Source organism: Cuculus canorus, chromosome 3, assembly GCF_017976375.1.
Source record: "Cuculus canorus isolate bCucCan1 chromosome 3, bCucCan1.pri, whole genome shotgun sequence".
NCBI classification, from domain to species: domain Eukaryota; kingdom Metazoa; phylum Chordata; class Aves; order Cuculiformes; family Cuculidae; genus Cuculus; species Cuculus canorus.
In genome coordinates, this window is record NC_071403.1 from 99,437,712 (window position 1) to 99,451,499 (window position 13,788).

General features: G+C 40.2%; 1 protein-coding gene across 2 annotated transcripts in view; it reads left to right on the plus strand.

Annotated features, from left to right (window-relative positions):
• Window positions 1-11,446, plus strand: part of ABCG8 (ATP binding cassette subfamily G member 8) — a 14,739-nt gene extending 3,293 nt beyond the window's left edge. Inside the window, exons 4-13 of one of the 2 annotated variants that reach the window (XM_009559451.2) lie at window positions 945-1,183; window positions 1,603-1,735; window positions 3,392-3,661; window positions 5,559-5,724; window positions 5,815-5,907; window positions 6,792-6,991; window positions 7,118-7,194; window positions 8,596-8,863; window positions 9,411-9,538; window positions 10,139-11,443. In XM_009559451.2, the coding sequence (XP_009557746.2) occupies window positions 945-1,183; window positions 1,603-1,735; window positions 3,392-3,661; window positions 5,559-5,724; window positions 5,815-5,907; window positions 6,792-6,991; window positions 7,118-7,194; window positions 8,596-8,863; window positions 9,411-9,538; window positions 10,139-10,276 (1,712 nt within the window). In that variant the 3' untranslated portion in view covers window positions 10,277-11,443. Of the gene's footprint in view, window positions 1-944; window positions 1,184-1,602; window positions 1,736-3,391; window positions 3,662-5,558; window positions 5,725-5,814; window positions 5,908-6,791; window positions 6,992-7,117; window positions 7,195-8,595; window positions 8,864-9,410; window positions 9,539-10,138 lie in introns of both variants that reach the window. The other variant, XM_054062388.1, reaches the window with a different exon arrangement.
• The last annotated feature ends 2,342 nt before the right edge of the window (window positions 11,447-13,788 follow it).

Below are 13,788 nucleotides of genomic sequence, written 5' to 3' on the forward strand. Positions count from 1 at the left end.
AAATTTTAACTTTACTTCCACAAAAGAGGTCTTTCTTCCCCATTGCCATGGGATTTTTTTCTCTTAGCACATATCCTTGATGTAACTGAAATTGTACCTTAGAGATTCTCCAGATAATAAAAGGAAAAGCTTGTGATTAAGTAATATATTGAGTTATAGATATAGCACCTTTGTAAGGTAACATACAGTGAGCACAAACCCCTTTTAACAAACTAGTCAAACTATTTTTAAAAGCTTTTTATCATCTATTTCATCAAATGCCTTAGGAAAATGGATTAAACTGCTGATGGGTTTCACATTGTCAATGGCAATCAATATGTCACTCTTAGAGCAATGTGTGGTTTACAGATGGATGAGTTTCTTTTTTTTTTAAATTTATATATGAAGAAATGAGTGTGGAGTTAATCTTTCAACAGGGAGACTAGATATAAATGACACCTAATAATAATAAGAGAGCTCTGTGTGTTTACATACAGTATCATACAGCAAAAAGGAAAAATTCATTTGCTGTTTAATTCCAAATCAGGTGTTGTTTTCATTGTTTTACTTTTCTTACCTCTGAATACGAGCCAGCCTTTGTTAATTATTTAAATGGCTTTTTGTCTTATTTAAATCATAATAATTTTAATTTCAATCACGATTAAGCTTCTTATTGTCTGTATAATCATTCAGCACCTTAGTCATTCAGCTGTTCCAGCTGCCATTTCTGAATACACAATTCCCTCCACAAAGCAAACTCTTGCCAAGCATTTAGGTGCCAGCCCTGCACCCAGTACAGATCACCATTTTTCACCTGTTTCAAAAGTGAAAGAGAGGTAACAAGAGGACAAAGAGATCGTGTTTCTTGAGTTAAGGAATGAAAACTCCTCTGTCTGCGACTAAATAACTTTTCAAAATGATCCTCTGGAATATTTTATTTAATTTTTCAAATTTGATTTTTCTAGCTGGTGGAAAGACATCCTTGCTTGATGTGATAACCTGCCGGGATCATGGAGGCAAAATCAAGTCCGGTCAAATCATGATCAATAACAAACCCAGCACTCCTCAGCTTGTAAAGAACTGCATAGCACATGTGCGGCAGGATGACCGACTGCTCCCCCACCTGACTGTCAGAGAAACACTATTGTTCGTTGCCAAACTGCGCCTTCCAAAGTTTTTTTCAGACTCGCAAAGGAAAAAAAGGGTAATTAAGCTGTTAAAAAAAAATAAAGTTGTCAAAAATGTGTCTGACAGGAATTATCCAAAAGATCCTGTGTATTTGGAGTCAGAACAGCTAATCTGGCGGTTTTTTTATGTAGATTATGAATTATGAACCTTTTTTCTTCTTTCAAGATAGAAACCAGCAATTGTTCCAAAGCTCATAAAAAATGACAATCTAGAGAAAGCATTAGAGAGGCTGAAAGAAGAACTAAACTGCTGATTGCTAAGTCTTTTTTAATGTTATTTCTAAAATCAAGATTTGTTTACAAGTGTCGCTTGATCAGATAGCACTGAAATATCTAGATGAATTTTAACCACATTAATCATATTTTTAGCTTTACGTATGCACAATTTTGCAAATAAAGTCTTGCTTTCTCTCTGTTTCCTTTTGGATCCCCCCAGGTAGATGATGTTATAGCAGAACTACGCTTGCGTCAGTGTGCAAACACCAGAGTAGGGAATGAATACCTCCGTGGGGTTTCTGGAGGTGAAAGACGAAGAGTGAGCATTGGTGTGCAGCTGCTCTGGAATCCAGGTAAGCAATACCCTGACACCTTCTTTGTGCCCACCACGGACCACATGGGGAAAATGGGGCAGGAAATGAAAACAAGAGCTTTCGGGGAAGAGTCATACATACAGTTGCCCTTGGGGCAACTGGAGGAGTTCATACTTGGGACACTCAACAGGTCTTGCACCTCCCTCTGCCAGAGGTTGCCTCTCCATAGCAAAGTCAGACACAATGACTTCATGCTAGTCCTTTTGCTTAAATTGAAATCAGTGCTGATTATAGATAATACTGTAATAATTACAATAATAATTCTATGAATGGAGTATTTCAGCAGCCAAATCACTTTTGCTTTTGTCACCTTTGCCAAAAAAAAAAAAAAAAATGGAAAAGTGGTGACAGAGCCAAGCAGAGCTCCCTGGAAGCCTTCACCCACCGCTCTCTGAAACCACCACCACACAGAGCTGTTGCCTGAGAGCAGTTCTCTGGTTTGTGCATATGAGTATGAGGTTTGTTATTTATCTGAACACATGTCACAAGTTACTTTGGAAGGCTGCTGGCCTATTACAACATCAAGATTATTTTCCTTTCCTACAACCCTGCCCATTTACATCTGCAGCATTAACAGGGAAGGTCATGTTCTTGCTGCATAGTCAGTCATTGTGGTCTTGTGCAACTCACTGGTGTGGCTGGCTCATGCTGCAGGTGAACTAGAAATTTCCATTGTCTTCAGCAGAAGCAAAACACGAGGCTAAATCCTCAGTGGATTTTGCAAGACTGAATCCCCTATCCGCTCTAATATATATAAAAAGCATGAATAATCTTGGCTGAGCCTCTTGTTAAGCAAGGTTTCCCACCAGCTCTTCCACCGGAAAACGGGTCTGAAAATTTTTTGCTTCTATAAAGTTACATTTTTGTAATTATGGGGAATGCAGAAGTCTTTTTTGTGTAAGAAGAGATGCTCAGGAAGAGATGGTACTGAAGTGAAAAAATCCTTAGTTCTAGGAAAAATAAGTAAAGCTTTCTTTACATTTCAAACTAGGACCCTCTTAGCATAGAAACCACATCTGTGCACAGACATTGCCTTGCGCTGATTAAGGCCATTAAGTTCTATGGTAATATAAGCACTGCAAAGTAAGACTTGCAAGTTTGTGACAACCAATTGCAAAATAAAAACAAACAAATCTAAGAATATGCATACCTCTTCATACATTCCTGCAGATATATAAAGAAGAGGTTGGGAGAAGGAGTTAAATTAATACTGTGTGAGTATTTACATACGATACTGCAAGAGCATATTTCAGGAGGCAGGGTACAAAACTTGTACTATTGTATTAATTAATATTAATGTATCCAATATTTGTACAGGCAGTGCAAAGCTGCAGGGAATAAAGTAAATTTAATGAGAAACCTAAATCTTCATCCCAATGAAAAATTAAAAATATTGTTTCCAGTGGGAGCAAGATAAGATTTAAAATAATTATTCTTGGTCATCCTATTTAGTAAGATAGGGGAAGAATTTGCCATTTTTGAACATTGTGTGATGCTGATATGAAACATACTTTGGACTTTACGAAAAAAAGTAATGTATTCGTGAGATTTCACGCACTCGCACCATTTTGCTTAGAACATGTTTTCCGAACCAAACATGCTGCTTTCCACAGCTAAACTTATTGTCTTTGGCAGGAATACTCATACTTGATGAACCCACATCTGGACTGGACAGTTTTACTGCACATAACCTTGTGATAACATTATCCAGACTGGCCAGAGGAAACAGATTAGTTCTTCTTTCACTTCATCAGCCTCGGTCAGATATCTTCCAACTGTTTGATTTAGTTCTTCTGATGACTTCTGGAGTCACTATCTATTCTGGAACAGCTAGAGACATGGTCCAATATTTCACTGAACTAGGCTATCCCTGCCCGAGGTACAGCAATCCTGCAGATTTCTATGGTTAGTATCAAGCAGTGCCATAAAAAAGGTTACTGGAAATCATTTAACTTCACAAGCGTATAAGCTAAGATTGATTTTTATTGACTGTAACTGTCTCAGAAATGCCTTATAACTGACTGAAATCAATAGTGGGGCAAGTTCAGTTTTTAATAAGGTCTCTCTTTGTCAGTACAGACAAAACTAATTTTAAATAATCCTCCTTCCAACTCTGCTCGGAGTAGCAATACTTCCACATGCTTAACACATTTATTCCTGTGTTTTAACTGGTTAAAACTTCTACCCTTAGTGATAAAGACATGTATGAACTGATCAATTGCCTTTTGTAGCCTGTTCAACCAAGACATGTGGAAAGCTGGTTTCTCCGAGCGAGGAACAATACATACATGGAACAGTAAATGGGAAAGAAGAGTGCTGGATGGGAGAAAAAACAAACCCAGAAGAGAAATCCTTTTATTCCCCCTTGCAAAGAGATTTAACTATATGGTTCCAAATTCATTTATTTTCTGGGTTTGTTTTTTGTTTTCTTTTTGTTTTGCAATGGGAATCTGGTCCTGTTAATCTAATAGCAGTAGTCTCTTACCACAGAGGTTGGTCCAGTTCCAGTCCTTAGGTCTTTGCACTCACATTAGCTAAGAAACCTTCTACGAACACCAACTGCAATGCTCTGGAGTAACCTCTTTGGCTGTGCCTATGTGGCAGGCAGTGTCAGCTGGTATCAGCTGTGCAGAGATAAACAGAAGTTGACCTCAGTGTCAAGCCCTGCAAAAAGACCTTTGTGACTACTATAGTTCATAGCAATTCTCAGCCAAACACAGCCTTGAGGAAAGCTTGCAGCATCCCCACACAGGAATGGAGAATGTGAGGCTGTCCTGGGGAAACTTTTAACTAGAACCTGTGGCTGCAGAGAGAAATCCCTATGACATGGAGGTGGAAAGAAATGAGAAATGGAGGTGGAAGAACATTGATAGGCACAGAGCTATAACCCATAGAAAGAGCACAGAAATACAGGCAGCAGAAAAGTGGAAATGGGACAGGATGGTAGAAGATGCTATAGCATGAAGGAATAATTAAGGGAAATACATAAATAAATGCTGGCTATGTGTCTTAGAGAAACAGGAGATCATGGCAGAAGGAGAAAAGTAGATTGCAACTAATTTCTGACAGACTACTGCTGAAGAGTGGCTGAATAGAGATGATCAGCCCAATGTAAGGAGTTATGAAATGAGCAGTGACAGTTCTTTCAGAAAGCATTGGCAATATGTCAGGTATTGTCACTCTAGACTGAAGGTCAGCATTGGAAAATACTTTTGTAAATTTAGATTTTTCTAAAAGAACTCATTTTGCTAAATAAAAAATTGTGCTAAGTCAACTATTGTTGCTTCTACTACCTTGTCCTTGGGTAATGCTCTTCTTGGGCTTTCTCAGTATCAGGCAAAGTTTATAGCATGTCTGTAAGACACAAAAAAAGATGATAACTATCATGATGCAGATAGAGAAAAATACACGTGATTTAAGTCAAAGCCACATAACAGGTCGTAAATGCCTACATGCCAGAAAGGAGATTCAAGCTGTTCTTTCTCAGCATCCCTCTCATGCCACTATTAAATTAAAAAAAAATCTGAAATAGTAGTTTACAATGTTATATTAATGTATTTTGAAATATTTCAGTGATTTATTGAATAACTAGATAAGAAACACCTCCCAAGACAAAATACTCATTAACAATCCGTTCTTCTCTTATTACTTAAAGTAACTGATAAATATTTAACCACTGTAGCTGAATGCCTGCATGCAGGTTTGTTCACATTGTTGTTCACAATGAAGTCTCTGATTTTAAACACATCATAAAGTTATCACATCTGTAGCATATGGACTCATATCAAATAATTTCTTGCAGTTGATTTGACCAGTATTGATAAGCGGACCGCAGAAAAGGAGATGGAAAGCCGGAAAAGAGCAAATACTCTTGCCAACTTGTTCCTAGAAAAAGTCAAAGATTTTGATGATTTCTTATGGAAAGCTACTGAAGGAGACAGTGTTGCAACCACGTTCAGCAAGCAAAGGTAAAGAAAAGTGTGTCATACAGCAGATCTGGGATAACAGCTACAGCCTGTGATAACTGCAATGTTTTTTTTCTCTTTTCACTTGGGCAGATCCCATTTAAAATCAGAAGAGGCTATCAATATGCCTCATCATTCAAGTGATCAGTTACCAGGAGTCTTAAAGCAGTTCGCTATATTATTAAGGTAACCTTACTTCCAGCTTAAACAGTTACATATCACACCCATTTGTATTTTAAAGCATGACAAAGAAGCACAAAATGAGAACTAAGCTCATGCTGAAAGTGTACAGCAGGCACTAGGCCTGCGCGAGCCTAGAGCGGAGGTGTTGTTATATTGGCTCCTCCCCAGCCCCTGCACAGGACGGCAGCCAGGTGTACGGCCTCACCTCTCTGCAGCAGGGTGCCTTCCAGACAGCAGTTTGGCTCCAGCCCCCATTGCTAGGAGCCCATGGTTTTAAGCAGCTCCAGGAAACTTTAGGCTCAAGAATACACATTCCAGTTTTGAGTACTGCCATCCTGATTTCCATGCCAAAGCGTGGTGACTTAGCCTTCAGCAAGCTCAGGCAGTTGCATGGTAAGCTCAGGCATTGCCATCCTCACACCTCTACCTCGGATTTGAAGTCAGGAGAGTTCACTAATTATACCAAGCGTAGATGGGCAGTGTAGTTGGGTCTCATGCTTGTGTAGTCAAAAGAAACATGATCAAGTGGTCTAATACATTCAGAACATCACTACCAGTATGAGATGTTGTTAGTGTATGCTACAGGTCCTTAACAGAGAGAGTTGCATAACTGATGTAATTGCTTCTGCATCTCTGAAAAACAGATCTTCCTGCCCCCTTTGCCTTCCTTCGAGCTTTCAGCATTTCAGACCCAAAATTCTAGGTGACTAGAGACAATAGCTTTGATTAGGTAAAATCATTTACAGAACCAGAAAGCCCAACTTTTATCCTACTCAAAGTCATACAGTTCAACAAATTGATGTTAGCAGAGCATTTGGGCGATATATCTAACAATAACTGGCATTAGAATGTACAATACCTTACGGTCAATGTTGCTGTTTTCCTAGTCGTCAAGTCTCCAATGACTTCAGAGATCTTTCGACATTATTAATCCATGGATTTGAGGCCCTTGTCATGTCATTGTTAATTGGATTTTTGTACTATGGCCATGGGAAAATCAGGCTTTCTATTCGTGACATAACAGCCCTGTTGTACATGAGTGGTGCACTAATCCCATTCACAGTGATTTTGGATGTTATTGCCAAATGTAAGTGTCAGTTTCTTTGTAAATGTTATAAGTAATCAAAATCAGGAAATTCCTAAATCAATGAAAAAATTATATCCGTTAATGCAACCACAGGACAAAACCAACCTGTTTGTTCCTACCCTGCAGGTCATTCGGAAAGAGCTATGCTTTATCATGACTTGGAAGATGGAATGTACTCTGTTACCCCATATTTCTTTGCTAAGGTAACTTGTTCTATTGCCAGGAAGTACAAATATCTGGCTTTAACATTAAAAAAAACCCCACAAACAAAGCCTTGTTGTATAAAATGGTCACATTCATATCAGACTGTTCATTTGTGTCCGCCAGCGAAGGCTGCTGTTCTTGCTTCCTTAGCATTACTGGATTAAACCTCACATTACTTTAGATCTGTTGCCATAAGTCACAGCTGAGATCCCACCCCACAAAAGCCAAAGAAGAACGTTTCACTGGGTCATTTGTCTAAAATTTGAGAATCTCAAACTCAAATTTTAGGGTTTAGAGAGTTTTACATACCTGCAAATTTGATTAGCTGAAGCATCCTTGAAAGTTTGATTAGGTGATTTTATCTGTAAAACAAAATATTCATATCAAATGCTAACACAAAGGTAAAACAGAAATGACAAAATCCTAACTGTGGTATTTCCAGCAGTTATTTGGGCCTGTGCTGGTCGGAAACAAACAATTGTATTAAGGGCAGAAAGAGAGAGTTTCCGAGAATAAATTAGAACTCTTAAAAAATTACATTCTATTTTCCACAAGTGTTTAGAATAATCCCTTCTTTGTGACATCATTGCCACTGCTAGATGAGTTCTGCCTGCCATGGCATCTGTAATTTAGGTTTCCATTTCTGCACAAGATTTTAAATGCTTATTAGTGGTTGCCAGAGAAAAATATTCCTTGCGTCATGTCACAAAGATTCCACATTACTCATAGAGAAATTGAAGTAATTTGTTACAACTTTAGCATTAGAGGATAGTAGCATCCATCTTCGGAAGGAATAATCATAACACTCTCCCTATAAACCTTTGATATTTGAGAAAATCCTAAGCATGCTTTTGTTTTACAATGAGTTAAGTGGTTACTAACTGGACTGCCTGTGGGGCAAAGCAAGGAAGTGACCAGCAGCCAAACTTGCCTCAAACCAGATCTCACCCTCGGTTCAATGAAGTTTAGACAAAACATACAGTTGTGAGTCAGTAACAGTATTATTGTTATCAAGTGCACCAGTTCTCAGGGAAAGTGCCTTAAATTCTTAGAAGCTGCCAAAACTGTAACAAAACAAGACATCTAATCTGTAACAAGATTCCTCTCAGTTTAACATTAGTTATAGGGATTGTCACAATTGGAGAAAAAATTAGTGAGGATTTCAACTTCTGTTGTGGATTGGTTTTGCATGTCACTGGAAATACCTAACAGGGAGGTGATTGCATTCTCAGTGGGTATTTCCTTTAGCCTTTATAAAGAGTCCATAACAACTTTGAGGTGCGTCTCAGAAGGTTTTGTGATTATCATCCAAATTATTCTTCTCTCTGTCTTTGTTTTTTTTTGGTTTTTTTTTTTTTTTTGTTGTTGTTGTTTGTTTCTTTTGTTTAATTCCTGAATAGATTTTGGGAGAGCTCCCAGAGCACTGTGCTTTTGTTGCAATTTATGGGGTTCCCACATACTGGCTGGCAAACCTCGTTCCTGAGGCAGAACATTTCCTGCTGAACTTCCTTCTGGTGTGGCTGGCTGTGTATAGTGCCCGCTCGATGGCACTTTGGGTGGCAGCACTTCTGCCAACATTACAGCTCTCAGCCTTCTTTGGCAACGTCCTTTTCACATCGTTCTACCTGAGCGGTGGTTTTGTGATAAGCCTGGAAAACCTCTGGACAGGTAAGACAAAGCTCCCACCGTCCCTTTGAACTGAAACACTGGCGACTTTTCATGAGTTGTTGAGAGGCTGAGTTAAGTCCTGTGCAGAAAGACTCACCTTCATTCCTATCTTTACAATTATCTTCTTAGGCAGTGATAGTTGAGTCAGCCAGTTTGTTTTACACCAGTTTCTCCATCTGAAAACGAGACCATAATAAGTCTGGCCAAAAATAAAAGCATCAGTAAAAGGCTCAATCTGTACATGGTTATTAAATTTTTCAGTAAAAAGAATTATATCCAGTAGATGAATATTGAGCTCCAGGGAGACTTAGTTGTCAGTGGGAGATTGATATGGGTATTAGCGCGCTCTGAATTTTCCATCTCCACATAATAATATAAAATGTATCTGCCATTTTGTGTAACAATAAACTGTTGTGTTCACAGCCTCTTGCTTTCAAAAGAATTAGACAAACCTGCTGTATTTAGCAGCAACACAGCAGGTTTTGAGTTCTCCAGAAAGTCTTATGTATGTATATAAATTCTTTCCTTTCTGCCATTTGTTTTCCAGTTCCACTTTGGATTTCTAAAGTCTCTTTTCTCAGATGGAATTTTCAAGGCATGATGCAAATTCAGTTCAATGACCTCACATATGAAGTAACTGTTGGGAATATTACAGTTCACATACCAGGGGAACTTGTAAGTCATTGACAAAAATTGTTACAAACATTTGGTAGCTAATTAGAATGCTATTTATTTGCCCATCATATCTAAGTACATGTTGGAAAGACCTCTAAGATCAAGTCCAGCCATCAGAACAACACCACAGGCCCATGATACCATGTCCTGAAGTGCCATTTCTACGTGCTTTTTGAACCCCTCCGGGGATGGTGACTCCACTACTTCCCTGGGCAGCTTGTTCCAATGCTTCACAGCTTGTTGGTAAAGAAAGATGGGGTGTGTGGTGTTGGATTGGTGCATCCAGAGAGCAGTCACTCCTTTTATCTCTTTCTTTTTTCTTTCAATGGAACAAAAAAAAAGAAAAGGAAAAAATAAAGGGCAACTATTTTCTACACAAGCCCGAACTATAGGCTTACTGAAATTGTTCAGGAGCTGGACTGTATTCCTTGGAAATACCGCAGCCACTAGACACGGCTGTAACCAGCTATCAAGTCACTCTCAAAGTTACATCCAGCTGGAAACCCAGGGGCGAGAGAAGCTCCCACATAAAACACACACCACAGATCCAGCAGGAAAACCCTACATCCATTCCTAATTTTGCATTATTTGTGGCTACAGGTCCCTCAATCTCTGGACCTGGACTCCCACCCTCTCTACGTGAGCTACCTCATCCTCGCTGGTGTCGTTTGCAGCTTCCTGCTCTTGTACTACTTATCTCTGAGGTTCATCAAGCAGAAACCAAACCAAGACTGGTAACAGCAAACCAGGCAGAGAAGGCAGCAGGTTACAGCATCCCTTGCAAGACATCAGGGGAAGCCCAGGAGCCCGGTTTGCAAAGCTCAGCTCTGCAGGGGGAGAGCCGGGAGCTTCCAGCTCGGCTCACCACGGGATGGCAGCAGAACACCAGGAGTCGGAGGGATGCAAGCTGGAGGGATGGGGGTTTGGGGTTTTTGTTAGTTGTTTTGTTTGTTTGTTTGTTTGCTTGACATATGGGTTTCATAGGCGACGGGACGCTTACGAGTTCCATGCACCTCAAAATATTCTAAGCCACTCACCGCTGATTTAAGAGGACTCATCACACTTTGTAATAGATAATGTTTTAAGTCCATGATGTTTGAAGTACCTAATTCAGAGAGTGCTGAGAGAAGTGGGATTGGCACACACAAAGCTACCTTTCTACAGCACGTATAACATTCATAAGAACAGTGTAGAGGAATGAGACGCTGAAGATTTCACTGATGCTTCAGGAGAACATGGAAGGATAGAAAACACAGTTTTTAGTGATTCTGCGTCCTTTCTTCTTGCTCATGTCTTTTAAGGCTTTGCCTTTGTGTTCCACTTAGATCCTACTGATGCCCAAAATGGGTATTTTCCTCTCTGTACAGATGATTTCTTGTAATGGATAGCTTTATCTCCCCTTCTTCGTATGTATTTATGCTGTAGAAATAAACCCAATTGATTGTTATTAACCACATCTTCCTCCATGGTAATTACAAATCACAGCAATTGGCCAAGTTTGGTTCCTAAGATTCTCAGGTAGAAAATACCAACCTGCCCCTCCAGTAATTTGAAATCTAATAATGCAATCTGTGAAACGCTTACAAGTGTGCACCTGGTTACGCTCAGCCATGAAAATGAAATGCTCAGTCAGAAAATGAATAACAGCAAATAAATGGCCGTAACTCACACATGGTCATGCTACGTTCATGTGCAAGTTAGGTGTACAGTTGTTGTGAGCATTTTAAATGTTGGAATGCATATCTCTGTGCTTATACACAGAGACCAAAAGCACATCACCTACTCTGCTTTCATTTACACGTTGCACACAGTGGAAAACTCCTAGTGTCATCTGCTATAATGCCCTGGATACTGTTACACAAATCTTTTTGGTTTTGCTGTTTTTTAAAGAAATAAGAATGTAAGAACATCAATATTTTATTATTCTATTTGGCAAATAGCGCTGCCAAGTTACTCTCCACAAGTTCCATGTGGTAATAATTTCCCAGGAAGACCTTAGTTAGCTAAAGGTGTTCAGCAGGTCTGATAAAACAACAGCTTCAGCCCCGGGCAGCAGTAGGAAACCAAAACACTCCAAGGTTTTTGTACAGTGAATTCTACCATTTCTTTCTGGTTCTGCTGCACATGATTTTGAAAAAAAAATCCCCACTTGATCTGATCTTAGTGCCATTTTGAAATTATCAGATTTTCATAGCCTTGTAATGGCAAAGCCAATTCTTTCAGTCCAATTCAGCATCATTAAATTGTCAGAATAGCAGCTTCCTGTTTGATTCTTAATTATTCCTTTTTATTATATTTAAGACACTTAATTTTTTTTAGAGTGGTTTACTCTTCTTTCTAATGATCTGTTGTGATTAGAATCTCTTTTATATTACATTGAAGTTTTAAGGGTATATATTGGTACTTCTAGTCTAAACCTCTATTTTCAAGGTATTTAGAGGATTAAATTCTAGGCTGACTCTCTGTTGTGAGTTCACTTTGATGTTTAATAAAAAAAAAGGAGAGACGCAATGGGAGAAATTAAAGATATAAGGGACAGCTCTGAATGTTAGAGGCATATTGTCACGCACAGAAATCTTTAGGCGTCCAGGTAAGAATATACCGAAGCCTTAACTTTGAATTTCCTTCCTTTTGTGAAATTAGTCAGGCTGCTGACATTACTTAAACAGCCTTTTTCAATTTAAAATTCCACCCTCTGAACATTATGCAGCAGGACCAAACGGTGTGCTTCAAAGGTGGTTATGACAGGGGTAGATGTATACATAATGGAGACTTGAGCAGTGAGCCTAGGAAAAGCCATTGTACGGAGTGTAGGAAGCACTATCATAGGATACGGCCAGGCCTGTGTTTACATAGAAAAAGCTCATATTCTATATACTACAATTACATTAGCACACTGCCTATGATCATATCTTGTTTCCTTGATGCCTAGAGATGGGGAATATAGGCTGTGATTATTGTTACAGGCTTTAGCAATAAGATAGGAGCCTTGAAATACCAGCAATTAGCGTTCGTGGCTAACAATAGCACGCCTTGGGGCTGTGTACAGAGAAGAGCACAGGGAAGAGTGGGTGGATGACACACAACCTGCTCCACTTGCGCTACCAGGAGTTGAAAGAATAGCACAAGTTTAGGGGGAATGATGCACCTCTCACCTTGTGAAGGTCACGCTGCACTCTTTGGCCTCTACATTCATGTCCTGTTTCATGTCAGTTGTGTGCAGGAAAGGTTCCACACTTCCACAGCGGAGCTGTTACTGCTGCTGCAAAAATGAATGGTTAGTGAGGGAAGGGAGGTCTTCCCAGGAGTTCTAACTAATGGTAAATGTCATAACTCAGCAGCGCTACAGACTAGGAAAAGTCTGGGTAGAAAGCTGCCTGGAGGAGAAGGACCTGGGGGTGTTGGTTGACAGCCGACTGAACATGAGCCAGCAGTGTGCCCAGGTGGCCAAGAAGGCCAATGGCATCTTGGCTTGGATCAGAAACGGCGTGACCAGCAGGTCCAGGGAGGTGATTCTCCCTCTATACTCGGCACTGGTGAGACCGCACCTTGAGTACTGTGTTCAGTTCTGGGCCCCTCACCACAAGAAGGATCTTGAGGTTCTGGAGCGTGTCCAGAGAAGAGCAACAAGGCTGGTGAAGGAGCTGGAGAACAAGTCTTATGAGGAGCGGCTGAGAGAGCTGGGGTTGTTTAGCCTGGAGAAGAGGAGGCTGAGGGGGAGACCTTATTGCTTTCTACAACTGCCTGAAAGGAGGTTGTGGAGAGGAGGGTGCTGGCCTCTTCTCCTACGTGACAGGGGACAGGACAAGAGGGAATGGCCTCAAGCTCCGCCAGGGGAAGTTCAGGCTGGACATCAGGAAAAAAATTTTCACAGAAAGGGTCATTGGGTACTGGCAGAGGCTGCCCAGGGAGGTGGTTGAGTCACCTTCCCTGGAGGTATTTAAGGGACAGGTGGATGAGGTGCTAAGGGGCATGGTTTAGGGATTGTTAGGAATGGTTGGACTCAATGATCCAGTGGGTCCTTTCCAACGTAGTGATTCTATGATTCTATGACTCTATGATTCAATTTCAGCACAGCTTTGCTTTCTCAACTTTAGAGCAGTCATTACTTTTCCTTCAACTCCCCCATGTCAGCGCCCACTCAGTGTGCCCTCCTGCCTGCGCTGCCCATTACCAGTATAACCAGAGTTGCAGCAATCTGCAACAACCACAACACAGAAACTAAAGATCACAAGCAAGACACTGCACAA